General features: G+C 42.9%; 4 protein-coding genes across 6 annotated transcripts; 3 read left to right on the top strand and 1 right to left on the bottom strand.

Moving 5' to 3' along the window:
- The first annotated feature begins 1,122 nt into the window (after positions 1–1,122).
- kdf1a (keratinocyte differentiation factor 1a) lies at positions 1,123–4,627 on the top strand. The gene is made up of 4 exons (XM_079274939.1): positions 1,123–1,405; positions 1,702–2,756; positions 3,109–3,183; positions 4,039–4,627. Exons 2-4 carry the CDS (start codon positions 1,721–1,723, stop codon positions 4,122–4,124), a joined length of 1,197 nt encoding a protein of 398 aa, XP_079131065.1. The 5' UTR covers positions 1,123–1,405; positions 1,702–1,720; the 3' UTR covers positions 4,125–4,627.
- A 2,137-nt stretch (positions 4,628–6,764) lies between these two features.
- nr0b2a (nuclear receptor subfamily 0, group B, member 2a) lies at positions 6,765–7,681 on the bottom strand (the record flags this gene model as incomplete). Its single annotated transcript, XM_079274943.1, has 2 exons — positions 6,765–7,006; positions 7,147–7,681. 2 exons carry the CDS (start codon positions 7,679–7,681, stop codon positions 6,765–6,767), a joined length of 777 nt encoding a protein of 258 aa, XP_079131069.1.
- A 5,055-nt stretch (positions 7,682–12,736) lies between these two features.
- Positions 12,737–15,585, top strand: gpatch3 (G patch domain containing 3; the record flags this gene model as incomplete). Its single annotated transcript, XM_079276205.1, has 7 exons — positions 12,737–13,280; positions 13,659–14,110; positions 14,208–14,382; positions 14,743–14,802; positions 14,902–15,032; positions 15,136–15,263; positions 15,343–15,585. 7 exons carry the CDS (start codon positions 12,737–12,739, stop codon positions 15,524–15,526), a joined length of 1,674 nt encoding a protein of 557 aa, XP_079132331.1. The 3' UTR covers positions 15,527–15,585.
- Positions 15,586–15,850: 265 nt separating this feature from the next.
- Positions 15,851–19,629, top strand: gpn2 (GPN-loop GTPase 2). Of its 3 annotated transcripts, none has more exons than XM_079274942.1 (6): positions 15,851–15,914; positions 16,157–16,641; positions 16,727–16,883; positions 17,004–17,164; positions 18,724–18,854; positions 19,060–19,629. In XM_079274942.1, the coding sequence occupies exons 2-6, from the start codon at positions 16,222–16,224 to the stop codon at positions 19,130–19,132; spliced, it is 942 nt and encodes a 313-aa protein (XP_079131068.1). In that variant the 5' UTR covers positions 15,851–15,914; positions 16,157–16,221; the 3' UTR covers positions 19,133–19,629. The 3 variants fall into 3 exon arrangements, with proteins under 3 accessions (XP_079131068.1, XP_079131067.1, XP_079131066.1); XM_079274941.1 differs by having other exon boundaries at positions 15,884–16,044; XM_079274940.1 differs by having other exon boundaries at positions 15,884–16,641.
- Positions 19,630–21,778: the final 2,149 nt, after the last annotated feature.

Raw genomic sequence — 21,778 nt, 5'->3', positions numbered from 1 at the left:
TCAGACATTTTCTAAAAATATAATACATAGGCTACATTGAAAATATATATCGACAGTCTGTACGTCTCAGTTTTTGTCAACTGTGGTTTCTTAGCTTTTTGGTAGTATCATGACTTTACATATCTTACACTGAAGAAGACCGCCAGAAACATAAAATACATAAATGGTAGCTTAATGGCATGACTAATGTATGTAGACCTATACAAATTGAACCCATAGACACCCAGTCCGTTTTATTTAATAAGATTAATCCTTTAATTAAATGCACCATGTATCTTTATTGTGCCAGAATGTGACCTGTAGTACAGTAATATTCAAATCAATAGAAGTTAAATCTACTGTATGACATGCAACTTGTATTTACATGAATTATAAATAAAATCAACTTTTGATGCATTTAGTTTTCTTGTGCCCCTGCTTTATTGTGACTGCAGTGCAACCACAAGACACCACGCTACAGACTCATATTTTTCCCCAGGTAAGGTGGCCCTACTATTTCAGTTCAAAGAGCGGGTGATTAAGTGTTTCCATAGAGGGGAAAAATAGGGCAGAATGAAAGATATTGCTTGGAAAACACCTGCCGGCTCTGCAGCTGTGCACCCATGTGTGCATGTCAGACCTAGCGTGTATGTGTGTATGTTCCCTGCATGTGTGTGCAAAGAAAAGACCACGTGTCACATTGCCATGCATAATTGTACCATCAGTTATTATGTTGCATCACCAAATTCCAATCTGACTATGGACAGATTTGCAGCCTTCTTCTTCTTCTTCTTCTTCTTCTTCTTCTTCTTCTTCTTCTTCTTCTTCTTCTTCTTCTTCTTCTTCTTCTTCTTCTTCTTCTTCTTCTTCTTCTTCTTCTTCTTCTTCTTCTTCTTCTTCTTCTTCTTCTTCTTCTTCTTCTTCTTCTTCTTCTTCTTCTTCTTCTTCTTCTTTGTTTTCACCTTCTTCTATTTCATTATTTTCATTCCACGTTCCTCTTGTTGTCTTTTACAGTTTCTCCCGCCTCCTTCGGTGCTGTTATAACCGCCTCGCGTGACGTCACGACTCACCTGTGGGTGGGTGTAGGATCTGGGATTAGCTGTAGCCGCAGGTATTAGCCAAACATTGGGAGACTCACGGCAACACAAGACTAACGCAACAGAAGTTTTATAACAAACTTAAAACGCAGACGACGCGAATGAGCCGTGTCGCGTCGTTCGGTTGAGGCAACCGACTTAAGGTTTTGCAAAGTGTGTTGTTTAGTGGAAGTTAAGTCACCGGGAAGTCTGTGGGCGGTCGAAATCCGTCTTTTCTTTCTCTGTTTGAGGCGCTAGCAGAAGTTCTTCCTCCGTGAGACTTCCGCGGTTTGCTCGCTGAACAAGTTATCTGAGATAAAAGACAACCACCAAGTGTTTCCTCTTATGCGGTAAGTCACATTTAAAAACGTGTAATTGTTGACTGAGTTTTGGTCTGACGTGTTTTTTCCTGCACATGTACTTAAGGCCAAACAAGCTTTGAGAACACGCGACGAAATGGGCCAAATTAATGCACTCAGGTTTATTTACATTGTCAGACTTTCCGGTGTTTACTCCGTTTCTCTTTAACGCAGGCTGCTTTAATGTGTCATGGTGCGTGTAATGCTGCAAGTCTGTGTGGCAAACTAAAAAAGGGGGGGAGGTTTACACCTGGTTCTTATTTCTGAACATGCCTCTCCCACACCAGGTCCCAGGTATTCTGAGCCATGCCTGGCCACAGCACAGGGGCTCCCCAGGCGTCCCGCCACCACAAACACCACGTCTCCAGCTCCAGAGCAGACAAGTACCGATCCACTCGGACTATATCCAGAGACAGCACGGCCAGCCAAGACGCCTACAAGGATCCTCGCGGGGAGCATCACCACGCTGACCACACCCGGTATTCAGAGAACAAGTATGGACGCAGCAGAGGCCACCCGCGAAACGGCACGGGTCGAGGCTCGGAGACTATAGGATTTATTCCCGGGTCGGCAGACAGCGCGCCTGCCAGCAGACATGCCTGTGGCTCCTGTGCCTCCATGGGCTGGACTGGCTGCAAGGCTCTTATCTGCTGTGTACTGACCTGTGGGTTTTATGGCAGCCGGGAGCCCTGCCTGCCCGTTAACGAGAGCTCCACGGACCACCCCCCTAAAGCAGGCAGTGAGCCTCACCCTCCCAACGGCATAGCTGTGACCAATCCCACTTGTGGCGTCCCTTTGGAGTCCAGCAAGTCTACCAAAGCCTCCAAGTTGCCCGCGAGTGACAGCTTCCGCTACCCGGACGTGCGCATCGCCGGTCAGACGGTGAGGTATCCGGTCGCTGCCCCAAAGCGAACGCGCACGCCCGGCAAGGGGGAAAGCCAGCGGCCTGTCAGCAACACCAGCCTGCTGTCCCGCGAGGACTATGACTTGGATGACCTGAGTGACACGGGCACAGACATTGACTCGCTCATCACCAAGAAGCTGCTGGAGCTTTACGCCCTGCACCAGATCGACCAGCTGGCCAAGTGCACCTCCGACTCTTCGTTCTCCCGCAAGACCAACGAGATCAGCGAGCTCATCTACAGCATCGCGCAGGACTACAACCTGGAGGAGCAGGAGGCCGAGTGCAAGCTCGTGCACGGGGTCATCCGCATCAGCACGCGAAAGGGCAAGAGGAACAAGAGCCATCCGTCGACAGGACAGCGTCCCACTGGGAGGAGCGACGGGACGCTCCCGGACAGTGGCAACGAGACCATGACCAACACTTTATTCAGCAGTGACTGTAAGACTACACTAATCATCACAATTAATTCCTGCTGTATGAAGATTCATAAGAGGCCACATGACAACCATCTGGCTGCCACATACCAAAACATACCTCTCATCTTGTCTTCCCTAAATGACTCATAGTGTCTGTTGGGACGCTGCTTTTGTCGCACTAATACACCCGGCAGTGACCTAACAATAAATTGGTTAGTCTGAGGCAAGTCGATACATGTTGACGCCGTCTCGTAAGACGAGTTGCACAATAGCCGAGGTGACAGTATTAATCCCCAAAATAAGAGTGCATTAGTCGTCTGTTGAAGCTCCTTGTCTGCCCTGCGCTCATCTTCTTGTCTTGTCTCGTGCTCCAGTTCCCGAGGTGAAAGTGTCGGAGCAGACGCCGTCGGACGAGCTGGCGAGGAAAATGCGACATTACAGCGGGAGAAGTGAGTCTTTGTTTGGGCTGATGTGAATGCATGCATGAGGTTTCAAGAGGTTGATGAGGGCCATAATCAGTCAGCACCCAGAGTCCACAAGCGTGTGATTAGTGGTTAGAAATGTTATTGTTGGCACAATATTTAAATGTACACAATTAATATTTACGCAGATTTTTATTATTATTTGTATGCAATGTGCAGATGGAGGTCTTTATTTGTCCTCGTCACAGGTATAATTACTACCCCGGTGAATAAATGGCGCTCGGGTCTTTCCAAAACCATTGTACCCGCTGCAGCTGCAGGCGTTTTCTCTGTACTTTCCAGCAACATGCCCCTCTTTAAGCCAGAGAAAGCCCCACATTCCTGCCCCCTTTTTCTCTGCATATTACAATCCCTCGCTCATTAGCTGCCGCCTCCTCCTCCCCTCATCTGCCACCTTATACCCACCCATCAATCTGCCTCATTCTCCCCTCCAGCTCAGCGGTCACGCTACACCACCTGCTCCCAGCAGCAGGTCCAGTCGCATTAAATATATTGCCACGTTAATGTCCCGTGCTTTCATCGTGTAATTTTCGGGAACGACTTGGGTTACAGGTGGATTAACGCGCAGCAGCCTCTGTTTTTTCCGTTGTTGTTCTGTGGAGAGAGGCGGTTAAAAGGACGGGGTGTCCTGTTGCATGTCTTTTGAATGAGGGTACAGCACATTGTGTTTCCACAACTTTCACATGGCGACCTGGGAACGTGTGGGTGTCCCGGGTTCTACATCTGTGCATGAAATAGAACTTCTGCTGTATCGTCTTTTCTTGTGTGTTAGGGCGATGTTTTTTGTTTTCAGCGTGTTAAATAAAGCTCCTTCTCTCACAGCGTACTCCTCCAACACCGCCACAGCCTACTCGCCCTACCATCATGACACCGAAACAGACTCTTCGGGCGCTCCTCTTCTGCTCTGAAGGGTGACACAGAAGCACCTGTACTGACAAATGTAGATGGACAGTGATGTCCTTCTGCTATTATTTTTTTGTTGCTGTTACTGAGTGGAGCACCTTTTGCCCCGGGCGGTGGTACTTCTGCTTTTACTGGTCCGGCTAATGTTTGCTATTGGTGGACTTTTTTTATCTCCAGCAAAGCCAAAAAAAAAAACACGAGGAAATAATTGGTTGTTTGTTTTACACATGGAAAGACATTACCGGTACTGTTGTTTTTTTTATTTTTTTATGTATGTATTTGTATGCACACACATTTTAAAGTTGTTTTCAGAGAAAGAAACGTGACAACACTCCATGTAATCTCAGCAGTGAGGCCAGAGGATAGAGACTGATCGTAACGTAACCGTCCTCATTCTTCTCTGTGATTGTTTAAGCAAGCCATTGTGCATGTACCGTGTGTGTTTATATGGGCTTTCTGCCGTTTAGTCCTTGAAAGCGTGTTTTGACCTGAAAACGGCATCGTTAAGCCATATTTTGATGTACATATTTTTGATGTCACTGTTACACTCTGGGTTTTTACACAATTTGTGCCATTGACCAACGTTTTTTTTTTATTCACAGATAAGTCCTGTTTTTAACAAAATAAAAAAAGCTTGTTTATGCCTTTTCATGTGCATTCAATAAGGAAATACCGAACTAGTGTAGTTTTCATTTTAGCTTTCAAAAAAATGTATGCTAAAGCAGCCTACTAGCTACTTTTCCTCTTTGGATTATTGTTGTCAAGCTCATCTCCCCGAGGTCACTGTGTTGTGCCAGGAAGGCTTCTTCCGCCCTCAGCAAAAGAAAGAACTCGTTTGGCTGGTTCTGACAGAAAGGAAATAAAATCCCGGGGTTTGTCTTTGTCATTTTTTTGCAAAGGGAAGAATCGCCGTGCAAAATCAGGAACTTAACCTGAACTTTAAGTCAACTTCATTTTAACTTCCGGTATACCAACAATGTATATTTCAAGATATATTATTGTCTTAAAAGTAGTTTTAATATGTGACAATGTGCATGTAATGAGCACCAAAGATGAAAAACAATGTGAAGACTTCAGACATGTTTTTAAACGGCACAATAAGGCAGATAGCAGACCTCAAGAGAAGGATTCGCCAACATTCTTGAAACCGTGTAATACTGAAAATAGGTGAAAAATGTTCTGCTTATTTGTAGAACATAAAATCGACTCTACTAATCCCAGAAAACAACAAATGACAAATTCTTCCGTGTCAAATGTTGCGCCTGTAGTGTTTGTGGTGCGCCCTGTGTAACCCCGTTTCCTCTGGCTCTCTGCCCCCGCCAGCACATTCCTGTTTTACCTGTATGAGGTGTCATGCAAAAGCTCACTGTTTCACAACGAGCATACCACAGGCTGGGACGAATCCACAGGGCTTGTTCTATATCAAATATCTAGCCTGCAGATTGTTAACAGTGCGCTGGGATCTGTTTTTAGGAGAGTTGATTCAGCATTCACATATTTCATCCGCTTTGGTGCATGAAAACTGTTCATTGTTTTGTGTAGTGCTTTTATTTTGTTAAACGTTTGTGTATGTGACAAATGGATCAGGGCTCAGGTTTAGTTTGCTTGGGAATGCTGCTGTGGGATTATAGTTTCTCAGAGTAAACATGTGACTTTCACTGTTTTCCATGAGAGGGAGACAGAGCACCTACTGAAATAACTCATTTGTGGTCATAATAGAAACATGAAAGGGGGGTTTACTGTCCTACAATTCTCTCTAGCGTGGTGTGAGGTGATACAACGTTCACATGATTATGAAATTTAGAGAGAAAAATGATCACCGGTGATATGAAATGCAACACTTACCGTTGGTTTCAACACAGTCTGGAAAAACATGAAGGTGAACACAGCATGCATGAATCAGATATGCTTTCTCATCATAAGTTGTATCCAACACTAACAATGACAGACTGTCGCTTACTGGGTTTAAAGCAAGCGTTAGCCTTACATTTTAAAAGTTACTTCAAAATTTGTGAAAAAAATACTGTTGGCCCATTACAATGTATTCTCCCTAACTCGTACTATTGAAACAACTTTTCAAATCGCCCATATTTCCATTGTTTTTAGAGACAACTCTGTTAGATGCGGGGAATTCGTTGTGACACATTTGCCAGGTTTGCTAACTGGTGCCTTGAAAGGAATTTAAAATACAGAAGCTTGAGCAATACTTGGCTGCACAACATGTCAGTAATGTGGGACCTGCCAAATGAGTTGTCAGTGTCTATATCCGGTGCAGCACCTGGTACTCAAAACAAATACTCTGGCTTGCTGTGAGTGTTTTTAAAAGAATGAAACGTTCCGTTCGTGTACAAAAATATATTTATTTGAAATGTTCTGGCATTGCAGCATTTATTTACAACATTGAAGCAAACAAAAGACCTTCAACATAAGATACAGTATATTTAAAGTGGGCACAGTCTCTGTTGATGTGTTAAAAGGTCAAATCTTTCAAGATTTTCAGACCCGAGCTTCAACGTGAATATAAGTAATTCACAGTCTCTTGTTCACCAATTCCCACTGTTTTTATTGGCTGTTGTAAGTGCTTTTTCCGTTAGCAGTCCACTGTCAGGGACAGTTATAGCATACAGAGTCCACCGGTCCCTCTTCTATCTGCAGAAGAGCATGTCGACCAACAGCTCCAGCAGATCCGCCTGGCCCGTCACGGGCCGGAAGAAGAGTTCAGCAATGAGGCTCGGTGTGATGCTCTGCAGCATGGAGGCTGTGAGGAGGATTCGAGCAAAGCGCCCCTGGTTCCCTGGGTGAAGGAGCTGGACCACCTCGCTGAGGGCGTGCTGAGCCTCCTGTTGCAAGCCTTCAACAAACAGAGCTGCCTTTAAATCTGGGACATCTGTTGGATGTAAAGACAAGGAATTAAATACTGAAACATGTACAATGCAGCTTTTGCAGTGTTCTTCCAGCAGGGATTGGAAATTGACTCTGAGAGCCAAGCGTTCTCACTTCTACATCCAACATCAGATGTATACATACCTGGATTAAATATTGTGATCCCTTTGAGGTATGCGTACTCCTTTGGACTCAAATCCAAACTCCAGAACTTTTTGAGGCAGGACTGGAGTTTGCTGACACCGGCCATGGTGGGCGGCTCCCTCTCCATCTCACATCTCTCCTGGCGATTTAGGAGAATCTTTTTCAGCATGCTGTCAGCGGGCGTGTCCGTCACCTCGAAGTCCACGTGCTCCTGGGCCAGACCCAAAATAAAGAGCGGTGCCCAGCAGCTTTTGAGGAGTGAGAACTGGTCGTTTGTTGGCATCTGGTTGAAAGCAGGTAAGTTCTTCATGAAATGGACAGTTTTGACCAGAACTGCTGATGCTTCTTTGCAGATCTCGGATGGCCTTTTCAAGCACACGGTCCGTCGCAGCTCACAGTTGCATCTGTGAGTCATTGAATTGTAGTTGAAGCCGTTTTGGCTTGCTTTGCTGTTATCCATTTGGCTCAGGATGTTGTAGAGGATTGGATTGGAAAGCAGGTCGCTGTTGGTTGCACAATGACACCTGTTATCCATATTTACAGGCTGTAGAGATCGATGTAGTTACATGAAAGAGACCTCTCGACGGATGGGCTCTGCAAGAGCTCGTGAGTACTGCTGCTTCCTCCAGTGTCCCCGTATTTATAAGACCAACCCACCCTGCTAAGTGGACCTTGACATGTCAATACACTCTGTGAAAAACAACCACGCAGTCTGCCAGGTTACTGATGGAATAACCCTGGGAAACTGATAAGCTTTTCTCAATGAAAATGAGCTCAGGAGGGTTGGGCCTTATCTTGTAGCCGGTGTCATTAACCCAGGCAGTACCAAGCTACCAAGGACTGCAGAGGCAATTAGCCGCATACTGTGTCTCTGCACACTGCCAGCTCACACCTGGAGAGCTGGAAAGAAGCCAAAGCAAGGGCATTCACCTGTGAGTGATGTCCTCCGGAGGTGTAGCAAGTTTTGTTTTGTTTTTGTTTAATAAATGTATCCGATTGTAATCTCGGAACAGAACTGGAATTTGTAAAACCTAAATTGGTGGTATAACACTGCCCACCCTCTTTTTTTTATTGGTTTGCCTTTGATATTGATAAAATGAATTAAAATGCAGGCTTTTAGAAATACTACAGAGGTCATTAGTCCCTCCAAACACCAGAGACAAAGAAGAAATAACCTTTCATTTAAAAAACTAAAAATGTAATAATTCAGCTAATTGTAAATTGATCCTTTCTGCATTTAACTCATAACAAGTCAACACATTGAGTCTTACAAGTTTATCCCCACGCCAGCAGCTCTTTGAGGCTGCACTTAGACACAGTGCTGCTTTGAACTAAATGTTAACGTCATAATGCTGACATACCATGGAAATGATGCTAAGCAAATACATTTCCTTCAAACCATTTCCACTGTGTTACTTTAGCATATTAGCTTGCTAACATTTGGTTTTCAGCACTAAACTCAAAGTACAGCTGATGAGAATGTAATTAGACATCAAAGTTAAGATTGAAAGTTGAAATGTATGATTTGACATTAATGTTATTACAATTCAGCCTAAGAGGGACGTGAGTGTATGTCCCAAATTGAATTGCAATCCATCCAATTAAAAAAATAACAACCTCGTTGTCGTACTGAAGGAAACTTTATTGGATCCCCAAAGTCAGCAGGATTCATCCTCTGGGGAACATGACCAAAAGTGGAACTGGACCAAAGTGGTGGACAAAACTGTGTATGGTTACATTAATGGGTACATTAATAACAAAACAAAAATTGAAGTGGCTGGCTGACTGATAAACAGACTGATACCACTGAAGGTCGTCAATTTCGTTAAAATAATGTATAAAGGCCCCATGATTGAAGTGCATTTTACATTGGAAACTCCTCAGTTGTGTTAATGCTAGATTTCTTACAGTGATAACATTAGATCGATGGTCATATAAAAGAAAGGAATTCCAGTTTATGGCGTCTGTAACAGGCGGTACAATGTTCCAGTTGTCATTTAAACGTGTTTTCCTAATTTGTTATCTTCCCTGTGCCTGGCACGGAGGCTTGAGGCTGATAAGGTAATGAATGAGCTTATACTTTATTGTTGTGAGAAATAAACAAACTTCTCATTTTCAATGATGAGTTCTTTCAGTTTAGACATTTAGCACACCACGAACCAACCAAATGTTTTCCACATTGTACAGTAGACAGGTGACAGGATACATAACATATCGTACTTTTGTGGGGACACCTGCTGCACAAGCCAAGAAGCCTGGAAGCATCATTGTTGAAGTTTCAGAGGAAGACCTGAACCACAGAGCAGCAGGATCAAGGACAGTTCAGTAAATGACTGCAATAAAAAAATGACAAGCCAGACACTACTGGCAGCACCAGTCACCGAATGTTTGTTTTACCTCATCGGTCTCTTGACTTATCCCTTCAAAGGATTATCCAGAATCGGTGACATAGCCTCCTTTTCTTTCCTGGAGTGATCTCATTATGATACACGACTGCAGTGATTATTCATGTAAGACATGACTGAATCATAATGGACCTCTGCTTCGAATGCATGATGAAAAAAACAAGTTGAGTTATCTTGGAGAATGCGATCCGTTCAGCAAAGTGACTTGTAATACCCTCAGAAAGTCCTCAAGCTTCATGAAGCAGGCTGGCAGTTGTAAATGCTTGCGATAAGACTTGTGTTTATAGACGTTAGGAGCAGGCAGAGACGTACACGGAGGACAGACGCTTATCTCCACCAAGACTGTAAAAATAAAATGGCCTTCAATCTACAAGTGGAACAACTGCTGTATTCTGAGTTCAGGCATGGGAAACCGATGAAGCATGATGTAATGGCTGGCACCTTAAGGAGGTCTTAGTCTTTAAAAAAAAATAGTATTTCAATACATACAACTCTAAAATGTATGAAGACACTTGACTGTAATAGCATTATCAAGTTGAGACTAAAATAATAAATAATAGGACAATCATTGCATCATTTTGAATATAATTGTGTCAGACCGTTTGCTTTTCTGGTAAGGTTTTCTCCCAAATATTGAGTTTTGCGCTTCCTCTGGTTCTACTTTTCCCAGGTCGTTGAACTCTTGTGCTTGACACCGTGTCTGGTCCATGACACTTCACCTTGACCGACTGCGAATACAGTGGAGGTTCATTTGCCTGACTCTGTTCTCAGAAGGTCATTAACCCAGAGGGCACAGTTATTCGTTACACCGTGGCGCGAGGTCATTTCAATCATCGGGGGGAAAAAATTGTTAGATTTTCCTGGAATTTTAAATGTTCACATCAGTTCACATTTTGAGTTATTTCAGGTTTCAGGTTTATTTTATTAATTAACTTAAAAGACACCACGCATTAAAAAAGTGTAAGCCAGATCCAATCCAACAAGACAATTTGAATGATTTTCTAGTCGACAACAATATTCAGAAATTGCTGAAAAAACATTCATAATACTGGAGGAATCAGAGTGAATACCAGTTAAATGGGCCATCCTGTGTCTTTGCATTACACAGGCTTTTGAGGTAAAGTTAGTAAACTTAAACACATCAATATAAAACTGCCATATGTGTACACCACCATATTTCAGGGTTTTGAAATGCAATTTCTCTTTCTTCTTTTTTTCCCCCTTTATTTTATTTTATTTTTTTTGCATTGAGATACTGTACTTCTAATCTGGACTGTGCTCTGATGTTGACTATAGGTAGTACTTTGAAAAGCATAAGCTTCATACTGACTCACATAATGCAAAACTTCAATACTTTTTAGGCACTGACCAAGAAGTGATGCTACTGAAAGTTGGCATTGACTGATTGGTCAGATTCTTATTTATGTTTAGTTATCCTTTAATTAGGTATTTCCTGAATTAAGTTAATTGTTTTTACACTATTTTTTTTTACAAGTTCTTCTGCGGTAGACTTAGGCATTGTAGAATGTATTTTGTTCAATAGAGGGAAATATTTTAGTTTTTAATGATTTTTATATTCTATGTTCTCCAGTACTGGTATATGAAAAGAATGTAAACAATACTGAGTGCCACAGTTTAATTGTAAATCTTTATCCTCATTTTATGGATGAGGCCAAAACTCCAGTGCAGTGACCCATGATCTGGTAGGTCTTCTCTTTCTTGCTCAATGGTTTTTTATTTGTATTTTATTTTCCAGAACAGGTGCATCTGAGGTGCATCTATTTGTGGGACTCTGAGTGCCTACCTGTACTCAGCAGGGCTCTCGTGTGTATGAAATATGTGTTTGAAAGTTGAATTCTTTGCAATACCTGCACTGATCTTTTATAAACTTAAATTGATATTGAATTTCTGACTTAACTCTACCTTGTAAAAAAGTTTAAAACACACTTGATAATTAGCATGGACTTCCACAAGCCAGACTAATGACTAACGCACAATAAGTGTGTAATATGTGTAAAGTGATGTCAGGGTACAGTTACTCCACTCTAGTTTTACTGCCTATTACTATCAAACACAATGATAAAAGCTGAGGTGAAGGCCAAAGGAAGAGTTAGCCTGGGTTAATGAACTCTGGCTGAATACGTTTATTGATTCTCTCACTGAAAGAGGTTAAAAATGTACTAATGTGAAAGATTTTTTAACGCTTCTTATGAGACAGATTCAGCCTTACTGCCTTTTTGCCTCAATCAAATAGATATGTCATTTAAAAACAGAGCCAGAAATGCTGTCTTTTAATTGTAATTTGAGTCTAACAGTTTCATTTCTCCTTTTAGCATTTTAACTTTGAATCTTATCAAGGATACAGGGATCACTATCAATGTTCTGCTCAGTGAGTTGCTTGTTCAAAATGAATGTTTATTTCCACAGCTGACCATTGAGAGGAATCTCTCCTAAAAATACCTGTACTAAGGATTTGACTATCTCCCCCCTTTGTACAAAGGTTTTTTTGGTTGGTTTGTTTTTCCTTGTCAGGGAGCTTTTGTGTCTTACACCACTGATGTGGTCTATAAAGCCTAGTCAGACATTTGTTTATCCGTGGATGGATCACTCTATTTCAATCTCTGCAAAATATAATTTCTTGGATATCAGGGATGTTTTGACTGGACTGCAACAATTTCATGGTTAAACAACAATGCACAGATACAGAGGGCCCTCAGAGATTATATCCAAGTTTCATTATTTGGGATATATGGCTCGATATTAGAGATAGCATACTGTCATGAAAGATAAAGATATAACTAGAAATCGAATCATTATTTTTGAGCATGGAGATAATGTATCTTCTTTCGGTAGCCTTTATCTTACAACATGGAACTCTGCTTGTCTTTGTTCGTTTTGCTGTAAAATGTATGATAAATACACATACAGTGTACTCTATAATACATGCAATGTCTATTTAAAGTTTTTCTATATAACTTCCATATAAAATAAGCGAAATGGTCATACATAAAACTATATAATAGTGTAATATAAAGAATATGCTGTGGCATAGCAAAGTTCCCTGTTAGTAATCTTTGGGTAGTAACGTTTCTCTCACGTCTCAGGAAGCGGAAGTGACATCATTTCTGAATGTCGTTCTGATGACGTTTGCTGTCCAGAAAAAAAACACATACAAAAAAACAATCATGGCGGACTCTGAAGCCGTATCCACCGTGTATTTAGCAATAAGCAACATTCCTGTTGCTCTACGCTCCGCGGATTTGAGGAATTATTTCAGTCAGTTCATAGAAAGTGGCGGTTTTCAGTGTTTTCACTACCGACATCGACCGGAGGTTCTCAGGGAGACCGAGGTGTCCGAGGACACCGTGTGTAGCGACGGTGAACAGGGCAGCTCCAAGTGTTCAGAGGTTGACCGAGTAACGTTACCGGTAAACAGCTCCAAGTGTTCGGAGGCTGACCGCGTAACGTTACCGGTAAACAGCTCCAAGTGTTCGGAGGCTGACCACGTAACGTTACCGGTAAACAGTTCCAAGTGTTCGGAGGCTGACCGCGTAACGTTACCCGTGAAGAAGCAGGCGGTGAAGACGTGCTGCTGCATCGCCTCACTTCGTGCTGAAGATGCCGACAGACTCGTCAAGATGTATGCGGGGAATCACTGGATTGACCCGAAGGGGAACTGGCTGGCTAGTCGTTGTGTTATTAAAAGAGTAAAGGTTTCACACGACCACGGTTAGTGAAACTTTACTAACGTTATAAATAGAACTGTAGGAAGACTTAACGGGGGTAGAGGACACATAGACCGTATCGTTTTGTCTGGATTTGACATGTTTGTTGTGCCATGTTAACGATTTTATATCCACCAAATGTTTGATATTTTCCCTTAAAAAGTGAGTTGCAGATTAAATATATTATTATAGTTGCAGCTGTGTAATTTTAAATCAGAAAACGAACTAATTCATAGACCTTCAAAGTGAGAGAATTGTGTCATCTGTATCATGGCTTCCTTCTGTTACAGCTTGTTACTACAGATGTGTTGTCTTTGTTGTGTAATTGTGACATGAAGTGTTATTGCTGCTTGTACATCAAATTGTTATTTATTTTTTCCAGATGATGGGTCATTCCCCTACAAATCAAAGCACGAGCAGCGCCACCGGGTGTCCTTAACGGAGCGTTTCACAGAGGCGGACCTCAAAAGTTTGTCCGAGCTGAATCCACCAGCTCTGATGCAGAATGGGAACGTGGGCACACCAGTGAAAGTCTTCCTGCAGCTCATCCAGTCCTGCCGACTGCCTCCGCGTCTCATCCGCAAGTTGGGCCTCACTTTCCCCAAGACCAGCTCCAACCGGCGTTACGGCAATGTGCCTTTCCATTATCGGGACACCTGGACTCTTCCAGCCACAGAAGAGACTGTGTTAACGGCTGCTGGACATGAAATATCAGGACCGGGCACTTTGGCTGCTCCGTTCTCAAGACGCAAAAAGCTGTTTGATCACGCAGCAGCAACAGAGACGAATGAGCCACAGAAAGAAGAGGAGGATGCACAGTCAAATGCGGATGATGTGGGTTTGAATCCATTCATATTTATTTGTAAAATATAAATGCACCCCAACATCCCTTCTCTGTGGTTTTGATAATCATTAATTTTGTTGGTTGTAGGATGATGATTGGTGTGAGGAGTGGGAGCGCCACGAGGCTTTGCACGAGGATGTAACGAGCCAGGAGCGATGCAAAGAGCGGCTGTTCGAAGAAGAGATTGAGTTGAAGTGGGAGAAGGGCGGCTCGGGCCTGGTGTTCTACACCGACGCCCAATACTGGCAGGAGGAAGAAGGAGGTATGCAACCAAAACAATTGTGCAATTTTCCACACTGAGCAAAGGCAGCTCTTTATGTGTACCTCTTGACGTGTGTAATAACATATGTTTATACTTTAAAAATGACATCTGAAATTATCTGATTGATGTTAACAACATTACCCAGCATGGTTATAGGAAGTCAAACCAAAACAATACATTTTAGCTGTGTTGTGTAGTTTATATCTGACAACGTCTTGAATTACAATAATAGATATTAAAAGATATACTTTGAAACACATTTATATGATTTTTCCCCCCGTGACTACTACTTCGAATAACGTGTATATTCTTGATGATGTATTGATAACATTTATGTCTCCTGTACTTTTTTTTTCTTAGATTTTGATGAACAAACGACAGACGACTGGGATGTTGACATGAGCGTTTACTATGATAAAGGTATATCAAGTTTATTTTACATCTGATTAACGAAGGGAACCAAACTGAATTATTTCTGCAGGTTCAGGTTTTTCTTTAACCCAGATCTTCCTCTCACAGATGGAGGTGATATGGATGCCCGTGACTATGTCCGAATGCGGTACGAGAAAAGGCTGAGGGAGGGTCTTGAAGACAGATCTGGACACAGTCAGTTGGACACAGTCATCGGCAGCTTTGAGAGGTTTTCTAAGGTAAGCAGATGGGCTATTATTTGACGACATATTTTCTACCAAAGCCTTTATGAGCAATTTTGTAATTCTATTCTATTTTATTTATTTATTTTTATTTTTTTAGGGCTTTGGTCGTCGTTTGATGGAAAAGCAGGGCTGGAAGGACGGTGATGGGTTGGGACACAGTCAGGTTGGGATCCCTGATGCCCTTGAGGGTGAGGGCCAACATCCCAACTGTAAAAGAGGCTTTGGGTACGTATGAGCACATAAACGACATCACCAAACACTGTTTTAAGTACCCTCCTGATGCGAATGTATTTCTTATCTGCAGGTATCATGGAGAGAAGCTTGTCCTACAGCCTGTAAAGAAGGCCAGGACAGAGTTTCATATAACCACAGTGTACGACAAACCCAAAGACATCGATGGAGGCGACACCTTGCTGAGACGTCAACCAAACACGAGTATGAAGTACAGAGGCTGGCAGCCAGGTGGCACCATCGGACCACGACGATAACGGCTACATTATTTTTATTCCGTAGATTTCGTACTCGCATATTTTTATAACTGTGTTAATAAAGCATTTTTTGAAACCTTTCATTCCACTTGTGTAGATTTTTGTCTTTGTATACGACTTTGTAATATCTCACATTGCAGACTCACACAAACACTTGTTTTCGTATGTCAATAGTTCGTATTGTTATGGAACTTTATGGTGTTTCTTAACGATAAATAATGACAGAAAATATATGAAGTTCTATCACAGAGGATCGTGTGGTGCCCCTCGTCAAATGAAAAACGGTGCTTTTATTCTGACATCTCGGTTACGTAACCCGGATGTGCTTAGTAGCGTAGCCAGTTAGCTATCAGCCCATGTACGCATGCAAACATAACAGCGGCAGACGGTAATTATCCATCAGCACTTGTTACATCTGCAAATAAAAGCCTCAAATGTAACAGAACATGCCGCTAACATGAGTCACACTTCTCTATGGCCACACATAAACGAACAAACAGTTACCGAGGTGTTGCTTTGTAAGTAATGTCAACTGTTGAGTAGGCTGAACTTTAATATATATGCGAATGTCGGACACTGACTGATGCGACCCTGCCAGCTAACAAACCTGGATGCTGATTCCCTGCATAGGACATCACACGTGGACCCTCTGACATCCTGGTCCCCCGTCTCATGTGATCCTCCACATTGAAACCATGTCCAGTCAGACCGGAGCAGCGTCCCCCCTGCGCTTCGGCCAGGTGGTCATTGGACCCCCGGGCTCAGGGAAGACCACGTACTGTCAGGGGATGCAGGAATTCCTGACTCGACTCGGGCGCAAGGTGGTTGTGGTGAACATGGACCCTGCCAACGAAGGACTGCCGTATCCCTGCGCGGTAGACGTCTCGGAGCTCGTCACTCTGAACGATGTGATGGAGAGCTTGAAGCTCGGACCCAACGGCGGGCTCCTCTACTGTATGGATTATGTCGAAGCAAACCTGGACTGGTTCGAGAACAAGCTGAAAGAGCACAGCGACTGTTACTTCCTGTTCGACTGTCCTGGACAAGTGGAGCTCTACACCCACCAGAGCTCAGCAAAGAACATCTTCTCACAGCTGGCCAAGTGGAACTTCAGGGTGAGCTTCTGAAACAATCACGTGGATGACGATGTAACACAATGCAGTCTTATGACTCTCCCGCCGTTTCTCTCTCCTCTTTAAGCTGACCTCCGTGCACCTTGTGGACTCCCACTACTGCGCTGACCCAGCCAAGTTCATCTCTGTGCTCTGCACCTCGCTGTCCACCATGCTGCACGTGGAGCTTCCCCACGTCAACATCCTCTCCAAGATGGACTTGATTGAGCAATATGGCAAACTGGGTAAGTTGAGGGCTACTGGCTTTTACCTCACAGACAAAACAAACGTCACCGCTCTCAAAAATATGTCACAAATGAAGAGTCTTACGGTGACGTGTTTCCTCATTCCTTATCCTTGTACAGCCTTCAACCTGGACTTCTACACGGAGGTCATGGATCTGACCTATCTCCTCGATCACCTCGCTGCAGACCCCTTCTTTAAGAAATTCCACCGTCTAAATGAAAAGTTGGCGGAGGTCATACAAGATTACAGCCTCGTCTCCTTTGTGCCTCTCAATGTGCAGGTATCACTGTTTGCTCTTTTTTAAAATAATTTATCGTTCTATATATATTTCAATAGAATGACCGTCCGGTTTAATACAGTCTACACTGCCACATGCCAGTGAGACGTACTATTACTATTCTTCCATTTGAAATAGACTTCAGGGAATTAAAAGTGTAATCGCTGGAGTTCTCCTGATTGTGAAAGGGATTAAGTGGCTCAAGCTAATATACAGTAGAGGCCAGTCGTACATGGCTGTCATCAACCTTCTGAATTTAGAGTAATTGAATGAAAAGTAATTTATATAGGTTATATGCTGAACCAGCTTGAGTTATTTCAGGTATAAAATGTAACATATTTTCTCTCAAAGCTCAGGTTTCATGCTCTGCAGCCATCGTTATAACACGAACACAGCAGCTGACAGCATGGCCTGCAGATTCCTCACCAGCCATTGGTTGTTGTTGCTGCAGGAAAGTTAACACTGATCTACTGTATATTGCACACAAAGCTCACTTTTTTTCAAAAGCAGGTCATATCTCAGTGATTACCAAATGTCAAGTCTGCTTTGAGCTAAATCCCAAACTCACAGACCTAATGTAGCCTGACCAGCTCCATCAAACATGACATAAATACAGAAGTCAAGCCTCGAAGGCTCAGTTTCAAGCTTTTTATCAGAGTAAGACATTTTAATCTATTAGCATGTTAACATATTTGACACCAAATATTCATTAATTAATTCTCGTGTTATGTTTCCATTCTGTGGACTGATGAAAGGCCACTGAGGGATGATGATTATGTCATTGTAGATAGAGGTGGTGAAGGGGTTTAGTACCCACACAACATCCATACTGAGAACAACTAGCTGAACAAAAAAATCACTCAAAGACAAATTTCATCTCTTCAACAGGGTCAATCATAAATCATTGTTAGCATCTTAAATCTCGCTCTGGATCAGTTTTCCACAGATTGATGGGACCGTTATCGGGGAGCGTTGTGTGTGCACTTTATTCGTTCCTCTGCATTATGTCCTCATGGAGACTGATACGAGCCCGTCTGTGTACCCAGAGAAAGGAGTCTAGACTGCTGTGCCATTACTGCGTATGGGACTATCAATTCATACCAATGGCAGGTTGGCACTCTTGCTTCCATCACGCTGAACGATGAGCCTTGAAGCTGCTCTCGTCTTTTCTACCCCCCCCCCTTTTTAAATTAAGCAGCTGCTGGTTAAACAGCACATTTAAAAGAGCAAAAACCCACAGTTTTGACTTTGAGAAGGACAATATGCTAAACTCTTGAGCATCGGAGGAACTTTTGGATGTCATGGCTTTATATGCACGTGTAGCTGATCCCAAAACACTAAACCTTGATGAACACATTTCAAGGCTGAACGGGCTCATTTCAAAGAGGGTTGAGGACCAATGAAACAAGTCAACACGGCCTCTTGACAGCATCACATACTTTATACTGATATTTCAGAAACCAGAAATGCATTATCTTTAAAACTGCATTGTCTTTTATTTTATTTTTCGGTGAATTTCTACAGAGAAAACCCCCCAAAATGCTTCTCTTCTCTGTCTCCAGGACAAAGAGAGCATGATTCAGGTCTTGCGAGCCGTGGACAAAGCCAACGGCTACTGCTTTGGAGACCTGGAGGAGAGGAATCTGCAGGCCATGATGTCAGCTGCTGTGGGGGCAGACTTCCAGTTCGACTCGTATCCTTTCCTAATCACTACGGTGACTCACGGTGACTCATCTGGTTTAAAAGCAAACCTTAAGATTCACGGAAAGGTGACTGAAAGACTGACTATTCCGGTGTTTCTAATGACTTAGAATGAATTGTGCTTAAAGTAACCTGAATCTTACTATATACGGTACATGTTAAGATGTTATATTTTGTTTCCTTGACTTGCACTTCAGTACTCTTGGAGTGCAAGAGCGATATGTTGAAACCGGGGGAAAGACTGTGGAGGAGGAAATGATGGATCTGTAAAGTGAAAAGCCCAAATAAAAAGGACAAAACGAGTTGCCTTTTTAGCACCAGTATACCAAGGGAGTCTTGGCAACATCCATCTAACTTGGCCTGGATTCTGAGCCTCTCTGCTAAAGTGGCAGTGGAGAGATGGGATCTAAATTTGGGTGTTGTAGATGCTTCAAGGTTGCACCACACCTCATAAAAATCCCAATAAGGAACACTGAAGGGAGTGAATGCAAAGCTTCAGATTCATCGTATTTTGTCACAAGGACGTTTTCAATAAATGCCGTAACATTTTTCTTGAAATGTATCAAATGTAAAAGCCCTCATTTAGGATTTGTTTTGTTAAATGAGTATGGTCTCCTCATTTTATGGAGCACAAAGATATCCCCACGGGTATGCATCATGTGGAGGTCCCAGTCATTCTGAAACAAAAGACTGGAATTAATATAAGCATCGTGTTGGGTCTTCTCCTTTTGGAATGCATTAACTGAAAATAAAAGATTCATGCTGATGCTCCTTGGTGCTTATTATAGATTGCTGTTGCATAAATGTAGTCGTTAAAGAGTGTTGTGTTTGTTTTGGAATTGGAGAAGTATGGTAAAGATGATACAGAGGATTTGATCTTTCCTCATGCGTGCCCTCCTGCCATGTGCATATATTAGTGAGGAGCACGACTGACAGATGCAGAACAGACCCTTCCCTTGATCTGTAGTGGAAAATAATGGAACTTGACAATCGGCAGTGCCTCAGAGATGCAATCGCGTGTGCGTGCGGCGTATTAGTAAATAACAAACACTTCATATTTGACGTTTATGAAACAAATTGTAATATTCTTATCCGTAGGTCAAATACTAAAGCAGGCTAAGAACCAACCAATTTGATTTCCAAATTTAAAAAAAAATAGTTGTGTGTCTGAACAAATGTAATACCTAATACTATGTATAGTGTAAACTATGATTCCAATGTTTTTTATTATAATGATGCAACATTTGCAGAGCTTTCTGTTCTGTACAAATGGATATTTTGCAGCATGCTGGGTACAATCTAATAAATCTAAATAAATCATGGGATACCTAGTTATAACATAACTGCATAATGTCCAAAGATAAATAAAATCAAAAAACATTGCCAGCACATCAGAAGTACGTAGTGATGACTTTAGCCAGAGCCGAGTCCTCGTGTGTATCTTTTGTCCAGCAGATGGCACATGCGCTTGCAAATCCTACTCCCAGATCCACAAAAAGTCTGCTCCACCTTTTACCAGCAGCCAGAGCAGAAAAATTAAGTCAGGCGGGGAGAGGAAGCTACATTAAATCTGTTTCTGCACAACTGGCCCTGTGTCTGGTCTCTGGGATGGAAGACCCTCTGTCTTTATAAAAGCAACTAAAACTCACTTCTGAACTTGGGGGGAGATCACTTTTCCCACTGCTGCCGCTGTAGTCTGTCCTAACCGTGAAACCCAGTTAAAAACACAACAACATCCGCATTATAAATGCACCTCCCAACATCAAAAGCCCTCGTGCACACATGTCGAGCACGAGGCGCGTGAGTGCATATACTTCCCATGCATCGCTGTAGCCAGTCTAAAATAAAGCGTGATCCACTTTGCCAGCTCGCACCGATGTGAGAAATCACATTCACCTTGTGTGGTATGATGTGCCTGAGAAATGATATATGCCTGCAACGCTTCTCTGCTCTTCGGTGCATTACGGGGCGGGGGGGGGGGGGGGGGGGGGGGGGTGTCAGGCAGATTGATAAATTGTGGTCCAATGTTTGTACATGTGATCAAGTATGCATTCCCACTGGTACTTCCTGCCTTTTTTCAACCCGTATAAGACCCCTAGAGGTGGATGTGTGTGTGCGTGGGTACGTGTGCATGAGTGTTGAAGAGAGACCGTATATGAGTGTGTGCGTGTGTGGGTACGTGTGCATGAGTGTTCAAGAGAGGCTGTATATGAGTGTGTGTGTGTCGATAGTGAGATAAGAATTACACCCAAAATCTAAATTGTAATCGATGCCAAATCGAACTATTAAACGCCTCATACATCTCTACATACACTGACATGTCATTCTTTTAAATTAAGACTCCCCCAGCCTCGCACGCATACACACACGCACGCACACACACACACTTCTCATTTCTGCTCAATGCTGTGCACACACCCTGTGCGTTTTGTGGATGCCAAAAATGTCTGCTTCATTTGACTGAAGAGAGGAGGGGGACAAATGCTCCATTTTTCTAATTGTTGGGAGACTTTGAAACTGTTCATGCGTCCTCTGTCTGGTAGATAAGGTCTGTTCTTCTCTCCCCCCCCCCCTGTACGGCATAGTTCAATGTTAGTAGGCTGAGAGAGAGAGCGCGCTGGAGCCTGTGCACCCATCCCCCCACACTCAGCAGAGGAGTGTTTCTGCTGGAGTGAGAGACAGACAGAGAGGAGAGAAGAGGGGGTGGTAGAGGAGAGCACAGCACAGCAGAGCAGGCAGGGGAGGGAATAAGAGGGAATGTGCATTGGTAGTCTCGTTTGCTGCAAGGCTTCCTCCTTCTACTCTGGAAAAACCTGCGTGTTGCCTTTGCCTGCCTAAATACCACTCAGAAACACCGGTGGGAATTCAGTAAAACACAATCGTGTGCATAGGCAGATTTCTGAGCTGAATATATTC

This window comes from Melanostigma gelatinosum (genome assembly GCF_949748355.1).
Source record: "Melanostigma gelatinosum genome assembly, chromosome: 9".
NCBI lineage: Eukaryota > Metazoa > Chordata > Actinopteri > Perciformes > Zoarcidae > Melanostigma > Melanostigma gelatinosum.
This window is presented reverse-complemented; position numbering and strand designations above follow the sequence as displayed.